A 25,000-nucleotide genomic window follows, 5' to 3' on the forward strand; every position below is an offset into this window, starting at 1 on the left:
AAGTGACCTGTTCCTAATTGGAAATTCCTTATTAATTTGATGGTCAATGAAATTGGAGTCAGATCCAATTCTGAAATCAAATATAAATAACTTCTAATAAATAACAGAATTCTTATCAGAAGAGCTAGAAAAGGACATTTATCAGATTCCATTGTTGGGCCAATAAATTGGAATCTTACAACATATTTGGAAAGCAACTGAAACTCAAAAATCTGCCATAGATTAGCTATCAACCATAAGCTAAAATAAAAAAAATCATATCATCTGCATTTGACAAAAATGTCATGCTGATCGCCGATCAAACAACATGCGCATTCCCAATCAAAACCCTTTTCCATCACAATGTTCATTTCGAAATAAGTGCACTACACCTTGGCTTCAGGCTGAATGTGTATTCCACACGTGACGCAGGAACATCTGTGACAAGTTCTGCGAGCTCAGCCTCCAAAATTACTTCTGCACTTTTTATAATTAAAAGTAATTCCTACTCCATCTGCCCTTGAAGCTAATGACATTGTATTGACATTCAGCCTTTCTCCATAACACAGGGACTCATTATGAGTGTAACGTAGACTGGCTGAATATTAATAAGGGCTTGTCTGATTAATGACACTCTGTGGATGGTGTGTAGAGGCTAGGGCTTTATTTCCATTTTTCCAGATGCACAGAGAAAAGTGTAAGCGTGTGTGCACATGTGTGTGTGTCAGCGGAGGAGGCGGGAGTAGAGTCTCTAGACTAAGGTATATTTAAGTCTTAATTGCACAGCTCTTTCTGTCATTCCAGAAAGACTGTGTGTGATTGGGAAAACCCACAGCTGTATGTAGGCAGACAGAAAAATGAGACCCTGCGAACACATTTTTATCACTGCTCCTCTCAAGCAAATATACAGGATGTGAAATTGCTCCACTGGAGAAAACAAAACAAACAAACTGATTAATAGTGTTATGTCACACTCAGAGTGATATTAAGAGTAAATGACTTCCCTTGTCAAATCCATTTCACAGCAAGAAATTGTCTTCTTTGTTTTTAGTAAACATTTTGAGTGCCCCTATTATGATCCAGGATTACCTGTCATGTGGGGTGTAATGGAGCTGTTTGGGAATGTAAAAGGACTGCAAAGTTTCAAAGATCCCGAAAAGAAAGAAGTAATTCTGAACTGCCGAAATGAGTCATCAGCAATTCCAGCCTTTCAAATTCCTGCAAAATCTTACATAGATTTGTGATATATTTGCATAAAGCCAACCTATCTTTATTGGCTGCCTGAAAAAAAAAAAAAAACAAAGTCTGCTTTAAACAATATCCTACTGTTCATGTAACTGTTTACATGTGGTATGAAGGCCTCCAAAGCTGAAATTCAGATTGACAGTTTTGTTTGCAACATGTAAACTGTAAATGTAACTGTAAACTGACTACAGCAAACACTAGGCCATTATTATTGAGTGATGGAAACAAGTGGTTTGAAGTAGTGGTTTTATATGACAGACAAATAAATAAATAAATAAATAAATAAATAAATAAATAAATAAATAAATAAATAAATAAATAAATAAATAAATAGATATATAGATAGATAGAAAGATAGATGATAGATAGATAGATAGATAGATAGATAGATAGATAGATAGATAGACAGACAGACAGACAGACAGACAGACAGACAGACAGACAGACAGACAGACAGATAAACAGATAGACAGATATATATATATATATATATAGATAGATAGATAGATAGATAGATAGATAGATAGATAGATAGATATATAGATAGATAGACAGACAGACAGACAGACAGACAGACAGACAGACAGATAAACAGATAGACAGATAGACAGATAGACAGATAGACAGATATATATATATATATATATATATATATATATATATATATATATATATATATATATATATATATATATATAGATAGATAGATAGATAGATAGATAGATAGATAGATAGATAGATAGATAGATAGACAGACAGACAGACAGACAGACAGACAGACCGCTAGGTAGATAGATAGATAGATAGATAGATAGATAGATAGATAGATAGATAGATAGATAGATAGATAGATAGATAGATAGATAGATAGATAGATAGATAGATAGATAGATAGATAGATAGATAGATAGATAGATAGATAGACAGACAGACCGCTAGATAGATAGATAGATGGATGGATGGATGGATGGATGGATGGATGGATGGATGGATGGATGGATGGATGGATGGATGGATGGATGGATGGATGGATGGATGGATGGATGGATGGATGGATGGATGGATGGATGGATGGATAGATAGATAGATAGATAGATAGATAGATAGATAGATAGATAGATAGATAGATAGATAGATAGATAAAAACCTGTATTGACTGATTGATTTATTCATTCATTTTCCTTCAGCTTAGTCCCTTTATCCATTAGGGGTCACCACAGCAAAATGAACAGCCAACTTATCTGCAACCCACTACTGGAAAACATCCATACACACTCATTCGCAGACATACACAGCCAATTATTTTATTCAATTCACCTATACCATATGTTTTTGGACTGTGGGGGAAACCCACACCAACACGGGAAAACCACACCGAACTACCAACTGATCCAGCTGGGACCTAAACCTGCGGCCTTCTTGCTGTGAGGCAACAGTGCTAATTACTGAGCAACCCTGTCGCCTAAAAACCTGCAATTTTTTTTTTTTTTAAGACTGAACTCTTAAAACTAATTTCCAGAGGATTATGTGCTATGTTTGACCACGGCTGGTGTCACATAAACAATCTTATGATCTACCAATCGGATGAATTCAAGCTTACATAAACAGCCCATTTTTCTTACCTCTCATCTCTGTTTTTCAATCTTTCTCCCCCTCTTTCCCTTCTACACTAAGGGAGCTCTCGAGACCCACCTGAGCTTAGACCTGCTTCTATATTAACTAACCAGGAGGGAGCCCCGGGCTCAAGGATCTCCGAGCTCAGGGCTCTCTCCCAGGACAGCATGCTAAACCTGCAATTATTATCAAGCATCAGCTAAGTGTGAACTCTTGAATCATTGTGATTATAATTCTGAGCAAAACAATTGTCAATATTATACATTTAAGGCATCACGATGGCGCAGTGGGTAGCACGATCACCCCACAGCAAGAAGGTCCTTGGTTTGAGCCCCAGCTAGGTTCGTTGGCATTTCTTTCTGGAGTTTGCATGTTCCCCGCATGTTAGCATAAGTTTTCTCTGGGTGCTCTAGTTTCCCCCACAGTCTAAAGAAAAAAATTGGCCGTAGTGTATGTGTGTGTTCGTTGTGTAAAACATATGCTAGATAAGTTGGCGGGTCATTCCTCTGTGGCGACTCCTGATTAATAAAGGGACCAAGCCGAAAAGAAAATGAATGAATTAATGAATGAGTTATAAGTTGAGGCAGCTTAATATACACAACAGAGGTTTCATGGAGTAAAACTACACTTAAAGGCTGAGCCATTTAGTTGTCTAAAAAAATATTTTTATAAATTTATTTAAAATTCTGAAAAAAATGTATGCATAGCAAAATAATACAATGTACACTAATGGATTCTTAAATCATGTCAAACACTGAGAAAGCAGATGATGCTGCAATGTTTATTAAGAATATATATATATTAGGGTTGGGCATCTAAGCTATAATGCCGATCCGATACGCATCTCGATTCAAAGAATACGATCCGATATATTAGCGATACATTTGTGACATATTGCGATGCAACACGATACGATTCACACCCATATCACGATACGATGCGATATTTCAGCACTAACTAATTAGATCAAGTTTATGAGATGATGTGAAAGAGGATGCTGTGCCATTGAATGAGTTTGATTATTTATAAACCAAGCAAAACCAAGACTTTTTTTTTACAAACTGGCTCTTCTCTCAGAGCCAGAGTGTCAGTTTACAGTAGAGGGCCATTTTAGATAATATAGCACATATTATTTAAGTATTTTCAAGATAAACAGAATGTATAAGTGCAATATATATTAAAAAATATGTATATATTTGCACTCTTTCAACATAAATAAATTTAGCATTGCACAACAAGAATTGTGATTTAACTTTTCAACTATGAAAACAAGTTTTACAAAGATATATTTTGCCACTGATTATTCAAAACTTAAGGTGGTGAACTAGCAGTGTTATGCTGCTTTGAAACATCACTGTTACTGTAAACAACAGGGTAATAAAAATATAACAAACCAGCAATCTTCTTGCTGTGAGGTGGTCAAACTTCCCACTGTGCCACTGTGACACCCAATTATTTTTATCATTATTATTATTAATATTATTATTATTATTATTAAATAAAAATTAACAGGAGGAGGTGTTTAAAACCTTCGTTCTCCGTGACACTAGGCTGAATATCTTTGCAGATGAACAATGCAATAGCATTCGTTATTGGCGTGGAGCGAGCAGAACTGTTGCGCATGGAAAAAAAAAAAACTTGCAATGCTTTTCTCACCACTTTTGGAGCTGGTTGAAGCAGTGCGAAAGCCGGGGATGTAGGAACACTGGAAGATGCTTTCACAACAACACCGTGGCGCCGCTTCAAGTGAGATATCAGATTACTCGTACTGCCCGCGTATTTTACAGATGCGCGGCACATTTTGCAAATTGCATCTGTCCTGTCATGTCGTCCATCCTTAAATCCATAATGTTGCTTGCCATACTTTAGATTTAAAACTCAGTGGGGAATAAAATGTTTGTTTTGCTTCTCGCGCTTTCTGAGGGCGCTCCACTAGCTTCATCCGCACACCTGATACACTGAGTTATAGTGTGTGCACATCCGCAAATCCGTTGCTAAGGCTTACTTTATGTAGGTCGATTAAATTATGCGCCAAAAACAGGTTGACAACACTTGTTAATAAATAAAAAATACATTCTATATTAAAAATATAAGCTGTATCTCGGAAAAATCGATGCATCTCGCAAAAATCGATGCATCTCGATTTGCTTCCAAAATTTCATTCATCCTCTGCTGCTCAACCGATGCACTCGCATCGTGCACGCGCATGACCGCGTATCGATACATATCGGTTAATCTTCCCATCCCTAATATATATATATATATATATATATATATATATATATATATATATATATATATATATATATATATATATATATATATATATATATATATATTATGAACCTTCCATGAATCTAAACCTATTGTAGAAAACCTCCTAAACAAAGCAGTTTAATAGTGTGCTTTAGGAATGCACTGGGAATGAAAAAGATTAGGGGTCAAAGTCAAAACAGTCACATGCACCATGAATCTGAATCAAAAACTATAGTATATGAAAATTAACTGACCTTCTCCAGGCAAGCCTAATATGGTGCGTATGCGGCTCTGACGGCCCTCAGAGTTTTTGCTGGAGCAGCTGTGAGAGCAGGAGGACCAGTGAGACCAGGAGCTGAGCACACAGTCACCAGAACAGGCCATCACACAGGACACCTCAGCAGGGGGAGACTCTTCTTCACAAAGCTCCTCTGGAACAAGCTGCCCTGTTCAGCGAAACACAAGACAAGATTCCATGTCACTGTTATTACTAGATATCAGAGGTAAATCTAAATGTAAATTTCTTTAAAAAAAATAAATAAAAAGCTGGTACTATTATCAGGAAGTCATTTTAACACTATTCACCTTATTGTAATGCAGAAGTAAGATTTCTTCTACAATTGTTTTAGGACTTCTAGTTCATTTGCCTATACGAAGGTAGTAAATGATAGCACAAAGTCATGCTACTTGCACTACAAAGAAGTATGTTTACGACAATACATAAAACAACTAACAAGAAAATCCCAATTTGCAACATCAAGCAGCATACCAAGCCTTTTTATGGCAAAAAAAAAAAAAAAAAAAAAAAAAACAAAATGGAAGTGAATGTGACCGGAAGTCTCGAGATGATTAAGTTCAAATAGCTGTAAAATTCAAGTGAAAGAAGAGTTCAATATGTATTGACTGAAAAATTCAGACAAACATACACACACGGACAGACAGACAAATGAATGCTTTTTATATACAGTCAGGTCCATAAATATTGGGGTATTGACACAATACTAACATTTTTGTCTCTATACTCCAACACAATGGATTTAAAATGAAACGAATATATGCTTGAACTGCAGACTGTCAGCTTTAATTTGAGGGTATTCACAAACAACAGTTTGCATATGTGCCTCCCACTTGTTAAGGGACCAAAAGTAATTGGACAGAATACTAATCATCAATCAAACTTTTACTTTTTAATATTTAGTTGCAAAACCTTTGCAGTCGATTACAGCCTGAAGTCTGGAATGCATAGACATCACCAGATGCTGGGTTTTTAATCGCTGGTGATACTCGGCCAGACTGCAACTGTCTTCAGTTCCTGCTAGTTCTTAGGTAAATTTTCCATTCAATTTTTATCTTCAGCAAGTAAAACGCATGCTCAATCGGATTCAGCTTAGGAGACTGACTTGGCCATAGCATAATATTCCATTTCTTTCCCTTCAAAAACTATGCTTTGGGTCATCCTTCATCTGCTCTGTGAAGCGTCGTTCAATGAGTTCTGAAGAATTTGGCTTAATATGAGCAAAAAATATTGCCTGAAACAATTCAGAGTTCATCCTGCTGCTTTTTGTCAGCAGTCACATCATCAATAAATGCAAAAGAACCAGTTGCATTGACAGCCATACATGTTCACGCCATGCCACTACCACCACCATGCTTCACTGCTTGGGATCATGAGCAGTTCCTTTCCTTTTCCATACTCTTCTCTTCCCATCAATCTGGTACAAGTTTATCTTGGTCTCATCTGCCAATAGGATGTTGTTCCAAATCTGTGAAGGCTTTTTTATAACTCTATTCTAGCCTTCCTTTTTTTGCAGCTTACATCTTGTGGTGGACCCTCTGGTGAAGTATTTTCTTGTTTGTTGATTTTGACACACATACATCTACCTCCTGGAGAGTGCTCTGTTGTGAAGACTTTTGTGAAGGGTTATTTCTTCACCAGGAAAACAATTCTTCAGCCCAATATTTATGGAGCTGACTGTATAACTGCATCAAAACCTTAAACAACTAATAAACAACCAAAAAATCCTTTTTGATCCACTTCTAATGTTGACTACTGTATATTTATTTTCTTTTTCTACAATTACACTACCTACATTTTAAGGATTTGCACATTAAAATATTTATTTATTAATTTTTCCATATTATTTATTCATTATTTATTATATTTATATATTTTTCCATGTGACGACGCAGTGGCGCAGTAGGTAGTGCTGTTGCCTCACAGCAAGAAGGTCGCTGGTTAGAGCCTCGGCTGGGTCAGTTGGCATTTCTGTGTGGAGTTTGCTTGTTCTCCCAGCATTCCCGTGGGTTTCCTCCGGGTGCTCCGATTTCCCCCACAGTCCAAAGAAATGCAGTATAGGTGAATTGAATAAAATAAATTGGCAGTAGTGAAGGTGTGAAAGAGTGTCTGGGTGTTTCCCAGTGTTGGGTTACAGCTGAAATGGCATCCACTGCTTAAAACATATGCTGGATAAGTTGGCGTTCAATCCGCTGTGGCGACCCCAAATTAATAAAGAGACTAAGCGAAAAGAAAATGAATGTACATTCCACATACACACAAAATCTGCAGACTATTTCAGATTTCATCCAGTGATTTCCTGTGACCTTCACATTATCCAGATTTAGGCATTTGCTTTGACAAATGAAAATTAGTCTTTAAACCCAAGCTACCTTCACAGGACAGAGAGAAATTCATTGTGCTTTTGCACTGAGGTGGAATAAGCCATTGAATAAAATAGCCACATAACTCAACATTACAAGAGTAAATCATAATCATTGCGAGATCTCCATTATAAATGTGCTCATATTCACAGCTTTCATCTTTTTAATGCAACTTAGATGAAGACAAAGTGGGTTTTATCTCCAAATAAGAGACCAACAATTGCCATTCATCAGCTTTTTGTATTGGATCACAGAAATGGAAAACATGAAAATAGAGGGGGCAATTTAGATTCCATTATGATGAACACTCATATTCTGATGACGCTCTGGATCAAGACTGTCAAAGTTACAACAGCACACAATATTGTACTGATAATGCCATCAATTTCCCCACAAAAAAGAATCGGCTCTTCAATCTCCAAACAAATTAACTAACGGAAATATTTCTTTTGTGAATTGCCACCGATTTCACTAATGACTGCTTGATCAGATGGGCAGAATTCGTTTCCTTTCGCCTGCAGGAATGAAAAAAGGATTTGAACAGGAAACCGTATTTGAGAGGATGAACCAAAGGCCATTTAATTTATTGGATGCCAGCGAGCTATCAAAAGACAGAAGAGAAAGAGAGCTGGGCTGTCGGCTGAGGTTGGTGAGAGGAAAACTCTCATTTCATGCATGAAAGAGAGACATTAATCCTTCCATTCACTTTTTCAGAATTACACAAAACTTTCCTATAACAATTAAACCCCCAACAAACAAGCGCAAACCCTCGGAATGCAGCACCACAATGGGTGAATTTCCCAAAAAGTTTAATAACTGAAAGTGAATGACAGGATTTTGCAGAAATAATGAGAGCTAAATCTCTTCACACGCAGTTAAGCAATAAATAACAACCCAGGGGTAGATTTGCTATCTATTTATTTTTGCCCTGCTGTAACTGCAACCACGTCAAGAGGCTATGAATGTGAGATGGCTGATGTTTTTGATCCAATGAGGCAGAGATGGAAGATTTTCCCTAAGGCGAGTCTCCAGCCCTCCGTCTCCAACCTTTAGCACCCTGCTTCTTGAGTCATCAAAGGAAAAAGGCTGGCGTAGAACGGCTCTAGGCAGGTTTTTGGCAATCAAGTTGCTATTGCAAAACACTACAGGCAACCATGTGATCCAGATTTCAATGAGTTTGAAGATAACAGTTGTGTGTGTGTGAGGTGGAGGACGCCTGAGCACAATTTAAACCACAGACAGACAGACCGGGAAATCTCTTAGCCACTTTGAGCTTTCTGCACCGTGAAAAGAGGTATTTGGTCTGTTCTATAAACAGAGGTGTTCAGTCTATTCTTAGCACCAGCAGTTATTGACCGACTGAAATGAATGCATTTCCACTGGCTTCAGCAAATGCAAGGAAATAATAAAAAAAAGAAAAAAGACAGATTACCTGTATTAAATTTGGAGATTTTAAGCACATCAGAGTTGTATTCTTAAAGAAATCCTTTTTGCTCACTAAGCATACATTTGATGAAAAATACTGTATATGATGTTCAGAAAGCCTTCTATTACACTGTAAAAAATGGCCTTGATTTCAACTGTAAAAAACTGTAAAAATGCTACAGTACAAATCCGTAACCTGGTTAACGGTATGTTTTCTTAATATATACGGAGAATAACCGTACATTGACTTTCCCAGAATTCCCTGCATGGCACATAACTTTTTATGCATTTGGTTGACATTATTATGGATATTTTTAGCTGTTTCCCCATCAGTTATGTACATTAGAGATTTATGTTAGATCTAATGTTGATAAACAATGTTTATTACGTACTTTAATTTTATGCGTGTTACCATACTGGTGTTTAGTAGCTGTGTGAATGACACTGAGCACCTTCTATATGCTGATACTCTTCTGTTTGTGGGAAAAGTTGATTGTGATGAGCATTGGCTCATTATGTAACTTCCTCATTACCACCTGCATGTGGGTGTGCTAACGTGTCTAACTGTTTAACAAAAGATGTGTAAATGTTGATCATTCAAAATACAGACATTTTACCTCTATAAATTAATAAAATACGGTAATTTACTGTAAAAATGAAAAATAACTTTTACGGTTTGTACCAGGTTTTTAACAGTAAAGTACTGGCAAATTTTTAACTTTACGTAATTTGTTTTTACAGTGTATGCTAATTTGCTGAACAAGACACATTTCATTATAATTACAAATTAATATTTTGAAATATTGGCAGTGTACAAGGTTACATTTCCATCATTATCCGATAAACAAGAAGCTAAAAATAGCCCCTTATATTTTATATTTTATATTATTAAAATTAATAAATGATTGTTTGTTTTACCAGTAGATCAAAAACCTTTTAAATAGCTTTGTATTATTATTGACAGTTCTGGATATTAAATATCAAACAAAAAAAAAAACAAAAAAAAATTGTTGCTAATTTTTGTACATTATGTTCTTGTTTTTTATGCTTTCAAAGCTTATGCTTTGAACTTGTCAAGTTAGCAAAACTGAGGCTTATTTAATTCAGCTTGAATGCTGCTTTTTGCTCAAGGACACATGCTGATGAAATATATTTTAAGAAGACTTAATTTTTCAACATTTAAAGCTAAATAGGCCCTTAATTGAAGAATCACCCATTATGAAAAAAGCTAATGAAGTGTAAAGTGCAATTCATTATGCGCTTAATGCTTATCATAAACCTCTATGGTGACAAGTGGTAACTTCTTAGGTATCCAATCTAATTTATCAGTTTGCAAAGAACAGTGTAAGAATCCATGGCAGTTAACAATCATTCATTTTGCAAAAGCTATTACGTGCCAGTGTCTTTTTACATACATTAATTTTAATGTCACACATGCAAGATTCAACATGTTTGCTCTCATACATTTATTTTAGATATATTTTTCATATATCTATTTTTATAGGTTACACACACAGTAGATTCAGAAATGTACGTGTTAGTTTTATTTGTATGTTTAACTTGTTTGGGTTACCCACAATCTCAGCCAATCTCATGTCAACAGCTCTTTCAAAATAGATTCACAGTGAAAAATCATGACAATACTTATTTGACCCACTGTATATAGAAATAGTGAAATACTGTCACAAAACTACATTTGGTAATACAGGTATGTAATCAATTTTGCCCATTATGCTTTGATATGTATACATATTTATACCAAAAATGGACATATAAAGTATACTGTTTTAAAGGTTCAAGGTTACATTTCAAGTAGGATCAGTGGAAACAGCATACAGTGCTCAGCATAATTGAGTACACCCTATTTTGAAAATGTATATCTAAATCCATTTTTCAGGGAGAATAGGAAATGTCATTTGGTGCATTTAAACAAAACCAATTTTTTTAAATAGATATATTTATTAAAATAATATTTTAGTCACCAAACATATTTAAAAATTGAAAGATAATACAATTAAATTCACGTAATATAAATATATATATATATATATATATATATATATATATATATATATATATATATATATATATATATATATATATATATATATATATATATAAAATACAACCTACAAAATTTCAACTACATTTTTCCATTTTTTGCTTCTCTTTATATTTCCTCTTTTTAAAATTTGTCTTTAACAATTTTCTATAACTTATAATTTGGGTTTACAAGCTTTTGGACTGTTATCCTGAGTTATTTTGTTAGATTAGCTTCATATTTGGTTTCAGTACTGACTAATCTAATGTAAATGCACAAATTTAATATTTTATAGCTTCCTATTGAAAATATAAATTTAAAAACTAGATTTGTAAGGGCTGTACTCATATATACTAAACACTGTACACTTCCCTGCAAGCAGACAACGTCATCATGCCATCATATTGATGTTGTACCCCAAAATACCCCAACATCATGGTGATGTAGGATTTAGTTTGAAAATGAATATCGGGTTGACGTCAGAACCCAACGTCAGGCTGACGTCAAAGTCTAATGTTCAACCTATAAATAATATAAAAACAACCAAGTATCAACCTCTAATCATGTTACACCTTGACGTTGTGTGGACATTACCACTATGACATCTATCAGACATTGAATTATGGTCAATTTCCAACACAAAATAAATAATAATAAAATTAAATTAAATAAAATAATAAATAAAAATAAAAAATAATGTTGTCCTTAGACACTGGCTAAACACTGAATTTTGGTCACCTGACATCATGACCTAAATCTAACCTAAAATTAATGTCTTATGATGTTGTGTGCTTGCTGGGTTATCACTAAGTCCATATGATTTTTATAATAGTTTTTATGTTTTTAATTTGCAAAGATTTCAAATAAACTTATTTTACATTGTAATAAAGGAATATTGTTTGTAGAAATTTGAGTAAAATTATATTTTAAGTTTGTAAGAGGCTGTAACACAGAACAATGTGGAAAAACAATGACGCTGTACATAATTCCTGGATGCAATGCATTAGTATGTACAAAATACCAAATGTAACCGTAATTAAACCAAACTGCTGCACCAGTGACAGCTTTTGCAGCTTTAATCTGAGACAAAGATCCTTGTTTCTCCCAATAATTATAATATGTCACACAACAGAGTGCAGGTGTCAAAGACGCCTTAGTCTGAATCCCAACTGCAGAGATCTGCAGATAATACCTTTGTTTGACAAATAAATAAATTGCAAAGAGTTATTTACTTGTTCCAAACAAATAACTTCGCAAGCTTTGTACTCAAATGAAACGGAAATATATTGAAATTAATAAGTCACTACTTAAAATTCATTCTCCCAGATGATTCTGGGTGTGCATTTTACATGAACAGTACTGTATATTTATGCTGTAAATGCCCATGCTTGTTCAGTGGCCGGCTGACCAATGCATCTGTGGACACTTGCAGAAAAAAAAAAAAAAAAACCCTGAATATTATATATGCGACAGAGAGAAGCCATGTCAGCCTTTTCAGCAGGACTGTCATATTCCCACAAAGTCAGGCATTATATATACTGCAAAACTCTGTGCACTAACACGTACAGCTGCATAAATGGCAATGAGTGACAGTTAGTTCACAAAAAGCTCCCGAGACAGAAAATAACAGGAATTATACTGCAAAAATGGCAGTTCAAGAGTGGAAAATAAAAAGCAGGCTGCCAATGTTTTCATTTTAACCAACTGCACAGGCCAGCTATTCTCAGCTTTCTTCTGAATAATGCACAAACTGTAATACCGTAACAGGTGCTCGGCAATTTGCACACCTATCTGTAATAAGTTAAATTGCGAAAAGAAGCTCCAAATCACAGCGCTGGCTTCTGGGTCATATCGCAGACATCAAATGATTCCAGCTTCCCGCCTCCCTAAATCAATCCACTTCCCCCCTGTGATACGATATATCAGAAATAATTGTGAAAGTTTGAAAGGAACACTTTGCCCCAGGAGAGCTGGATGAAAATGTGCATGCAGATTGGGGGAATTAACCTTAACAGCCCACACAGAGAGCAAAAAAGGCACTGAAAGGGCCAGATCGTAATGCGTGGCTGAAATCTCACTTGCATTTAAGAGCACCGAAGAATAAATAAATAAAGAAAATAGTGCTGCTTGCGAGCGCCCCTTAATCTGTGTATCGTTTCATGCTACGCTGTTCACAATGTACAAAACCCTTCACACAAAAAATGAAAGAGAGTAGGAGGGAAAGAGATCAAGAGAGTAACCCTTGAATCCCCTGTGAGCGCAGACATAAAACTACTTTGTGGACTATGAAAAAAAAAAAAAATATATATATATATACTGTATATATATATATATATATATATATATATATATATATATATATATATATATATATATATATATATATAAGAAAAAAAAATGCAGAAACTACCTTTAATTTAATTCAGCCCGAACAGAGAAAATCGTAATTGGAAACTGTCCTCAGATCAGTCCTCAATCAACACCTCCTGTAGGTGGGAAAAGGTTGGACACTCATTTTTTTTAGATAGAGCCAAGGACAAACTTATTCATTTAATAGAGCTCACTGGGGATTGCAGTAAAATTGTTATGGAGTATTCTTCTTGGACAGAGCCGGAATTAATTAATAAAAATATGAAACACGAAATAATGATAACCAAGAAACACTTGAAATCATTTAAACTCCAGCATAGGAGAGGGTGAAACATAATTGTACTTTTTAAGCTGCTGTGTGTGATTTGTACACCATTAGAGGTGCTAGTTTGGGTGCGACCAAAAGGTGTTCGAACAATAGTGAGTGCAATTAATGTGTGCTTAGATTAGACCGTCTCTAATTGGCTACTGGAATGGAACTTTGGCAATCAGAACACGGACTCAAAGCAATTACTATCAACATAAATCCGCACATCTATTTTTGATGAAAAACTTAATCATGCAAAAGCACATTTATCACTCTTGTCTGTTTTGACCCAGAGGAGATATTTAAAATGTCTTTTAATGTGCATCGTTTTTAGCTGGGGATGTTTAAGGCCCTCGAAAATGCATCGTTCATTCAGTCACTTACATTTATTCATTTAGAAGATGCTTTTAACCAAATGAGGATTAAAGAAACACTTCAAATCATCAGAGAGTGGCAGTATATAAATGCAATGACATGTCTTTTTTGAATTTAAGTTTTATTTTCTCTCTCCAAGCCTACAGAAAGGAGAAACTGCGTCCAACAGGTGGTTTGTCAAGCCCACTTACCTGTGTTGAGCACACCAGGGATGTCCAGATCCGAACACATGATTGAAAATTGGGCCCGATGACGCGGTTTCAAACTCGATCGGAATCAGACATCGCCTCCCAATCAGGACTTAAATATGAATGTATATATAGTCATTGTTTTTTTAACACATCTATAGTTATGCTGTGGCACAGAGTTAGCCCTCTTTCTTGACTTGACATCACTTTGTTGCAGAGATGCTATTGGTTAAATGCCAGCAAAGTAGAACCCAGAAGCAGCTTGAAACGGAAAGCACGAGTATGTCTGTGGTCTGGAGGTATTATAAAGTTGATGATGACAACATTGCCATTGCCAACATTGTGAAATATGTAAACTTGACATTGCAAGAGGTGGAAAGGAAAAGGCTACATTTAACACAACAAATCTGATAAGACACCTCAAAAACAAACGGAAAACCTTGATTTGAAATGCCATCTTGCTACTATTTATAAGAAGATTTCTGATAAATTTGTCCTGTTATAAGATGTAAACCATTTTTCATTCACCACAGACAAATAGGGTTCTGTTTTGATGATCCATGCACAAAATGCAAAGCACAGGGCGCAAAAGCATTAAGGGCATGTCAGAATCCACTTTTACTATTTTAAGGATGGAAAAATCTGGTCTAAAAGTGTTGAGTTTATTTTCTAAATGAGTTATTGGTGTGTTTTGTGAATAAACCAATCAGAGTCTCATCTCCCATTCCCTTTAAGAGTCAGTTGCGTTGCGCCATAGCGCATTTACTATTTACATGACAGACTTTGTAAGTAGAAAAACTGAGCGCTATACTAGCAAGAAAACAGTTAAATAGAGCATCTACACCATGAGAATGAGAGCCTCCTCATTATTTACTTTCACTTTCACTTTCGTGGATAGGGAAACATCTTGTACCCACACACATCCAGTAGCCTATAAATAATTCATTTTGTTTGTTAAGTGCAAAAATTTGTTTCAAAACTCTTTCTAAATTCAGCTCTAATTTCCAGCAAACAAATAAATGAACAATAATAACAAAGTGTGTTCAAAAAACTGAGTTATATCCAATCACATGCTGTGCCCCATATGGTCTAAAACCTTACAAGCGGGCAAATCTAAGCTTGTTTTTACATTTAACATTATACAAAAGCAAATTTTTATGAATAAACTGAAAAAGCCTCCTGAGATGAAGAAGGCATGAAAGTATGTTTTTTATATTTATGTAGGCTAGAAAATAATATGTTTCGTAATAAATTAATCCTTTATTTTTATACCCTATATATATATATATATATATATATATATATATATATATATATATATATATATATATATATATATATATATATATATATATATATATATATATATATATAAATCCTTAATATTTTTACTCTTTTTCATACGTAAAGATATTTGTGTATTGCTGTACACAACTAACGCACTCTGCGCTTAATTGCGTTGTGCCTTATGATAGGGCCCATGGAGTTTGTTCAAAGCTTCCATGTCTCTAATAAGCCTTTATGTATTAATGAAGTCTCGGATCGGGCTTTGGTATCAGTAGATACTCAAAATCAAATGACTCAGACTCAGACTCTAGGGCAAAAAAAACTGATCGGGACATTGCTAGAGCACACTCAGAATTGCACAATATTTCCCAATAATTATTGGGTGCTTTTAAGAAGGTGTCCTAAAGGTGTCAAACCCACTCACCTGCATAAAGAACATTCAGAATTGCAAAATATTCATTCATTTTACATACTTTCTTCAGCTTAGTCCCTTATTTGTCAGGCATCACAACAGGGAATGAGCCGCCAACTATTCCAGCATACTATTTCAGTTTTACGCATTAGATACCCTTCTGGCCGCAACCCTAGGAAACACCTATACACTCTTGCGTTCACACACACATACACACACACTCATACACTATGGCCAAGTTAGTTTGTTCAATTCACCTTTACCGCATGTCTTTGGACTTGAGGGAAACCGGAGCACCCAGAGGAAACCACAAGGATACGGGGAGAACATGCAAACTCCACACAAACACGCAAACTGGCCCCGTGGGGACTCAATCCAGCAACCTTCTTGCTGTGAGGTGACAGTGCTAACCACTGAGCCACTGTTCATCCCCAAATAGCACATTATTTTCTCAGAAATAAAAATTGTTTATAAGAAATGAATATTTAATAATTAATTAATTTAAAAATTAGTTTAAGAAGATATAACCTCATATAAAATGTATACAAACCCTTCATGCTATGATCATTTTGGACCCTGGTATATACCTTTAGATTTCAAAATTGCTTTTGGTAAAATTATTAAGAGTTTCATAAAACATTATAAGTTGCATTTGGTCTACTGATGAATCAGTGCAGCATATCTAAAAGTGAATGTTAATGCAATCATTATTGTTATACTTTTTTTTTGGCAACCAGAGTGGCCTTTCGGAACGGCCTACAAAAATACACTTCACTATAAAACTAAAGCAACAATATAGAAATGCATCATAACCTCAACACATAAATGTGTATTTTGATATGTAGAATAGAAAAAAGTAAATAGAAGAAAAAAATGCACAACTGAGCAAAATATCATGTTACAATGCAATGTGACGAGCCTCCCACAGTATAGTTGGACTTATGTGGACAATATTTATTCATTAATTTTCCTCCACGGCTCTCATCACTGACAGAATTGTACAACAGAAATGTTTAAAACAAAACAAATTTGAAGCATCCTTGTCAGTAGCTTTGTATTAGGAATGAAGGTGTCTTTGCGTTCATTAATTAGTGATATCAGAGTGGACTGTGGATCACAGCTGTGCAGAAAGACAACCACAGCAAACAAACAAAAGAAAACTTCCAATTTAAATTCCAGAACTGACAAGACAATTCATACTAAAACTCTAGGGTTTCTTTAAAGGAAGATTTAAGTGAGAGACTTGCTGTGACTGGCTGTGACAAATTTTATAATACATATAAAATCTGAATATTATTTAACATTCCAGGTCCATTGGGACAATTATTTTATTAAAATACTATATAGATGTGAAACATTAATCCAATATATTATTTAATGAGTTTGAACAACAAGTGTTATGAGTTACGAGTATTATTCTCACTGGAATTAACAGAAATGAATTATTTTGAATTGGTAACTGAAAACAGAATGTTCCACTTGTTTTAAAATTAATTAACAGAAAGCAAACTCTGTGACAACGTTTCATTTGCCAAGGTATTTTACAGTAATTAATACAACTTTTATGGATTTTAAAGCCTAAGCATAAACCAGAAATAACAAGCTAGCCTAGTATTGATTAACACTGATAAACATATAAAGTTTCTTAGAAAAATTTAAAACATAAACAATATAGGTTTAAACATTTTGTGAAAACAAAAACAGAAAGAGACTATAAAAATAGACTTTCAAAAGCTCGGACTTAGATATTGCTTGATGCTTTTATCAGGTTTGGCTTGCTGTCCAGGGTGAGAACCCTGAGCTTGGAGATAACGGAGCCCAAGGCTCCCGCCTGGTCAATAAGCATAGAAGGGGTCTGAGATCAGGTAGGTCTCAAGAGCTCCCCCAGTAAAGAGAGGAAAATGAGGAGATGGGGTCGAGGGGGTGATTCTTCCAAAACGAAGATAAGGCAGTAGGCCAAAATCTGGCTATTTATTATAGGCTTAGATCAATCTGATTGGATTATTGCTGATTACAGATGAGAGACCAGCCGTGATTACTCATATCACAAGGTCCTCTTGAAACTAGTTTGTAAAACTTCACATAGTGAGCATTCAAAGGGTTTGCACACTTTCAAACTGCAATAATAAAGCTCCAATAATAAACACATTTTTTTAAATGAGCATATGTGTTTACAGTGATGCTATTTACTGTCCCTGACAACCGTCTTGGCCCATTTAAACACTTTAAAGCAACAGAATGGTGTTTAACTGAAAATATGCTCAGTTTTTATTAAACACAGACCTTATTGTAAGGATTTGCAGACAGATGCTAAATGCAAAACAGCCAGGGTAAAATTCAAACAAATTAATAGCAGCATAACATTAGTAAAACAGGCCAGACTTCAGTAAACAAGGTATGCAAATAAAACAGAAACAAAACTTGTAAAACACTGGGAAGAAGGGGAGAAAAAAGACTAAACACACTGTTAATCAGTACACATATAGGAATACAAATAGGTTTTCTAAAGAACACGTCATCAACTCTGCTTTAATGCACACATCAACCCAGTCTCTATATCCGATATTCAGTCATCAATCAGAGTGATTTATATCTGAGGATTAAACTTCAATAAACAGAACCCAGGAACTTATTTCAGGTAAAATAAAATAAAATAAAATAAAATAAAATAAAATAAAATAAAATAAAATAAAATAAAATAAAATAAAATAAAATAAAATAAAATAAAATAAAATAAAGGCAAAATGGTGATTTAGTGATTAGTTAGCCTCAGAGCAAGAAAGTTGCTGGTTCAAGTCCCAACTGGGCCAGTTGGCATTTCTGGGTGGAGTTTGCATGTTCCTCGGGGTGCTCTGGTTTCCCCCACAGTCCAAAGACATGCACTATAGGTGAATTAAGTAAACTCATGCCTTCAGTTTAAACAGAAGTTGGCATATACCACAGCTCAAAAATAAAGTTCAAAGCATCACAGCATTTTCTTAATTTACTGCTCTCTTTGTGCAATAATTAGAAAGCATTTAATTATTAAAGCATTTACCTTACCTTTTAAAGATTAAATTCATTTGCACAGGGATTAAGTGCATTGTGTTTCTACGCAGTTTTAATAATTAAGAGTCAAGATCTGACTATGCTGTAAAAAAATCCAGTTTTCCTTTCTGTTCCCGCTCAGCCACTCACTCCTCTTTTAGTATTCATTGACACATCAAGAAAACATAAATATTAATGGCGAAAGGTCCATGTAAACACTGAATCCTCATTATCAACAGAGGTGTGTACAAACAATGCTATACCAGAGAGAATCATAATGCAAACCCAGCTGTCAGGCTTCCGCATGGAGCAGAACTGCAACCTGTCTGTCCAAAATATTCATATTTATATCAGCAGCAGCTACTGACGCTCATAAAGGGAACAAAATCTGTAGACTTTTTTTTGCATTTCAGGTGGAAAAAGGTGAAGCCAATAAATAATCTACCATTTAAAGCTAATCTTAAGACCAAAATGGCTTTTAATGCATAGTAGCACAGACATTTTTTTTTTTTCTATTTTATTGATTTGCTGTATTTTATTTACATGTCCTGTATTGTTTTTGCATTGTTTACTTTCTAGTTGCATTATATAATTTGTTTTTACTGGTGTAAAAAACTTTGGTCAACCTTGGTTGTAGTAAGGTGCTATATAAATATAGGTTTATTGATTGACTGATTGATTGATTGATTGATTGGGAGCCAAACATACAATAAAAGTGCAAAATCAAGGGTGTGGTCACTGGAGTATCTGCTGCTCATATTTACTTGAAGGTGCTATTAAGACTGTCATAAAACATTTATAATCATAGTTTGACACATCATACATATAAAAAAAATAATAAAAAAGATTGTATGCATGCTTATATAGCAACTGTCGTTAAGTGTCATTTGCTCAGTTTTACCATTTGACATTATTAAGACAACATAAAGGCTTATTCACACTAAATGCATCTTTCCTACTAAAATGTGAAAAGCAGCACTCAGGAATGATTTAGAAAAAACATAAGAATATGAGTAACAAATATTCTTAACAGAAACTTCCCATGGTTTTTATGGCCTACAAGTTCTTCTTGGTTTACTGCTTTGGAACTGACAACGATGAGCGACAAGGCAGGTTAAAGGTTTAACTTGATACAGAGTCTAAAATATGTGGCAATCATATGTGCAGACACACACATAAACCCAGTCACTATATTCAATATTTAGTTATTAATAGGAGTGATTTCATATCTGAAGAATAATCTTAAATAAACAGAACTCTTATAGCTTATTTCAAATATTTAAAACAAAACAAAACAAAACATGAAACATTTAAAATAATCAGCATGCTTGTCATGAAACATTTATAATCACGGTATGATATGTCATGAATTTGAAGGAGATTGTATGCATGCAATTACTTTAAATAAGACGTGAGCATAATGGTCACACGCATACATCACGTGCATGTTTACATTGGAAAACAATAGAAAAGTATCACATTGGATTGGAAAAAAATACATTGTGTTGGAATGGCAGATAACTTGTCATAAATCTGTCATAAACATGATTGTCATTAAGCTGAATAGAAGTGCGTCATGAATATTTTTCTAATTACTATGTCTATATTTTTATACATTCTATATCCAACGAATCATTGTAATATATTGTTGACAGATTATATTTCAATATATTATCCTAAATATTTTTAAGAAAACATAAAATGAGAATTACCTGCATTAACTGCACTGGAATAAAGATAATTTAATTATCTTTCTCTCTCTCTCTCTCTCTCTCTCTCTCTCTCTCTCTCTCTCTCTCTCTCTATATATATATATATATATATATATATATATATATATATATATATATATATATATATATATATATATATATATATATATATATATATATATATATATATATATATATATACATACATAATAGAATATATTACAACTATATATATATATATATATATATATATATATATATATATATATATATATATATATATATATATATATATAGTTGTTTATTTTTTCCCCCAATTTCTGTTTAACAGAGAGCAGATTTTTTCAACACATTTCTAAACATAATAGTTTTAATAAATCATTTCTAATAACTGATTTATTTTATCTTTGCCATGATGACAATAGATAATACTTGACTAGATATTTTTTAAGGCACTTCTATACAGCTTAAAGTGACATGTAAAGGCTTAACTAGGTTAATTAGGTTAACTAGGCAGGATAGGATAATTAGCCAAGTTATTGTATAACGATGGTTTGTTCTATAGACTATCGGAATATATATATATATATATATATATATATATATATATATATATATATATATATATATATATATATATATATATATATATATATATATATATATATGTATAGCCTAAAGGGGTTACTACCCTTTAGGTATTTGGTACCCTTTAGATTTTGCCTTCAACTGTATTTATATATTTTTTAATCTACAAATTTATTTAACAAGTGTTACTCTAAAATAAACATAATAAACTCGTTCTACATTTATAAAGGCTAATAAATGAGTGTAATGCAAATGAGCATTAAGTAAACAAATACAATGAGAGAAAATAATGCACACACATGCAGAATAGGAATGTAAAATGTGATCATGGTATTAGACCAGACTAAAGAGTAAATGCTACTTTTTTACATATCACCACTTTGACCTTTAGAAAACGAGAATATACTATAATAGGCATGGAGGACAGGAGACTGGTGGAACGTGTCACCTCACGAAACCTTCTTTCGAGTGAAGTCAAGGCACAAAGGTCAGAGAAACAGAGGACAGCTGTCATTTAAATACGCACAACAACCTGTGGCTCAAATCACAAGTGACAAGTGTCAGGTTTTCTCAATTTCTCCTTACAGGTCAAGAGATACAGAGATACAAAATAATGATAAATAAATATTGTTTTAAAGATTTTTGTCCTACTGTTGCCAACCACCAAATATGATCATCCTTGGATGAGTGACAACCATCCTTACATGTAAAAAAAATATATATTTAAATAGTTTCTTGTATAAAGACCCAAATTATGCTATGAATACATTTTTAAATATGAAGAATGTGTTCAAAATCAATTCTAAAAATATACTTTTATTAATGCTTTTATTATTATTATTATTATTATTATTATTATTATTATTATTATTATTATTATTATTATTATTATTAATAATAATAATTCATTCATTTATTCATTCATTTCCCTTTATTATTATTATTATTATTATGATTAGTATTAGTAGTAGTAGTAGTAGTAGTAGTAGTAGTAGGAGTAGGATTATTAGTATTATTATTAACTAAATCATTATTTTTCATAATATTATTATTATTATTATTATTATTATTATTATTATTATATTTATTGTTTAATTAAACTGCATAAATCAAATGATTTAATTTAAACATTAAATATATTATTCATATTCATGTACTTTGATTTTTGTTTTATATTTTATATTTTAATAACATCTGAGATTATGTATTTATTTAAACTTGTTTATATTAATTCTTTTAAAAATAGGGTATTTTTTAAAGTCTCGTTCGTTCGTTTGTTCGTTCGTTCGTTCGTTCGTTCGTTCATTCATTCATTCATTCATTCATTCATTCATTCATTCATTCATTCAATTCATTTTCTTTTCGGCTTAGTCCCTTTATTAATCTGGGGTCGCCACAGTGGAGTGAACTGCCAACTTATCCAGCGTATGTTTTGCGCAGCGGATGCCCTTCGAGCTGCAACCCAACACTGGGAAATATCCATAGACGCTCATTCACACACGTAAACTACAGACAATTTAGCCTACCCAATTCAATAATAATGCATACAGAATCTTGGGACCGTGGGGGAAATCGGAGCACCCAGAGGATTTTCAATAAATAGCCAATATAATCCAATATTTAGCCCCTAGCGTTTCCTTGCATCCCTGAGAATTCTTGGACCCCAGTTAAAAAATCCTGCAAACATTAAATATTCAGCAAATTGTACTGTCTTTGCTTCTTGTCAAAACTTCACAGCCTCTCATTATGTTAGTTCTTTAACTATTAAATGCTCCAGGCTTCAAACCCAGAACCACAGCTCAGCTGTCAGTAAGAGATGGTTTTGAGAATTGATCAGAATTAGTTCAGCTTAATCCACATATCGACAGGCCTGACATGCAGGCAGAAGGTCATTTACCAGATTAGTGTCACCCACATTGATCAGACACCCAAGATAACTGGCACTTTGACTGATCACACAGTCAGAGAGAAAACAGATAGCCGAGCCGCTCCTCTGATCCATCTCATACAGACACTTATAATCGCTTCAATCATAATTCTGCCTTAAGGATCCTTTAAGGTAAGGTTAAGTCGTTCTCTATTAGACATACAAAGCTCAATAGAGCAGGTACACTTCTTAAAGGCTTCTTCCAACACCTTGAGACAGTTACATGAATTTCATGAAAGAAATGAGAGGCTTGACGACACTCTCCATCAGCTCTGCTTCTGTTAGAGGCTGTCGAAGGTTCAGCAGCAAACATCCCTGAAACATTATAGACATTGAAAAAAAGCCATTTACATTTCACCATACAACTGCCAAAAGGTTATTGAAAATATAAGCCTAAGGCTATATTGTTTTTCAAAAAGTAAAATACGTTGCTCTGGATCAATTTTCTTGCAGCTTTTGATGAAAAATCCACTAGAGGGTGCTGTCCACATTTTTGTGCTGACCATGGTCGAAAAGTTATTCATATGGAGATAAACAGGTGAGGCAAAAACATTTGATTACAAATCATAAACACTTTTAAGTTGCGTTGTGGCATTTATTTGCTTTTGTGCAAATAATCTGTTTTTGTTGATAATAATGTAAATTTCATTGTGTAAATGAACAATTGTTGGTAACATACATGCTCCGTAGTGTACATTTTACATAGAAACTGCAGTCAAAAGTATGTAAAAGTATTTTTCACAAAAAATATAGGCTAAATCATGTATTTTTTGTGTCTGTGTTGGTCAAAATACTTAAAAAATGCATTTTAAGAAATATGAAAATGAGAATCAGCTCTAGCTATATAAATTAAATAGATAATTGACTCTTATTTAATTGAAATTAGTCAGATTAGTAAAGAATCTCTGTAACTCTGTCCCTATGATATACTGTAATACACGTACATCCAAACACAATGTTTTTTTTTTTTTTAATTACATCAATGTTTGATTCATTGTGATTTTTTGGATTCATTAGGTCTATAAGATTGAGTCATAAAAAAAAATAAAAAAATAAAAAATTATATATATATATATATATATATATATATATATATATATATATATATATATATATATATATATATATATATATATATATATATATATATATGCAGTGAAATTCATGCAGTTGATTTGACCGCTATATTGTTATTCAAGGTAAAAATACCAGAATATCAGAACTTTGTAATTTTAATAAAACAACAGCATTACAATGAAATATAAACACATTTAAAAAAAAAAAAAAAAGATGTATTCTACAGTAAGGTGGGTTTTATTTTATTTTAATAATTAAATTACAAATTCTTAAAATAAAGGTCAAAATGCCTGTCTCTAAGTCAAGTATTCAACAGTATTTGTTTTATTTTGTATGTCTGATAAAATTTCTTTAAAATAAACAAACAAACAAACAAACAAACAAACAAACAAACAAACAAATAAATAAATAAATAAATAAATAAATAAATAAATAAATAAATAAACAAACAAAGATAGTGTGTGGCAGCACCGTGGCAAAGTGGGTAGAACAATCACCTCACAGCAAAAAGG

General features: G+C 33.5%; 1 protein-coding gene across 4 annotated transcripts in view; it reads right to left on the reverse strand.

Moving 5' to 3' along the window:
- Positions 1-25,000, reverse strand: part of thsd7ba (thrombospondin, type I, domain containing 7Ba) — a 402,275-nt gene that overhangs the window by 137,552 nt on the left and 239,723 nt on the right. For all 4 annotated transcript variants that reach the window (XM_073912504.1, XM_073912505.1, XM_009304519.5 and 1 more), the window contains one exon: positions 5,349-5,540. In XM_073912504.1, coding sequence (XP_073768605.1) covers positions 5,349-5,540 — 192 coding nt within the window. The remainder of the gene's footprint in view (positions 1-5,348; positions 5,541-25,000) is intronic.

The sequence above is a fragment of the Danio rerio genome, chromosome 9, assembly GCF_049306965.1.
Source record: "Danio rerio strain Tuebingen ecotype United States chromosome 9, GRCz12tu, whole genome shotgun sequence".
In the NCBI taxonomy this organism is placed as follows: domain Eukaryota; kingdom Metazoa; phylum Chordata; class Actinopteri; order Cypriniformes; family Danionidae; genus Danio; species Danio rerio.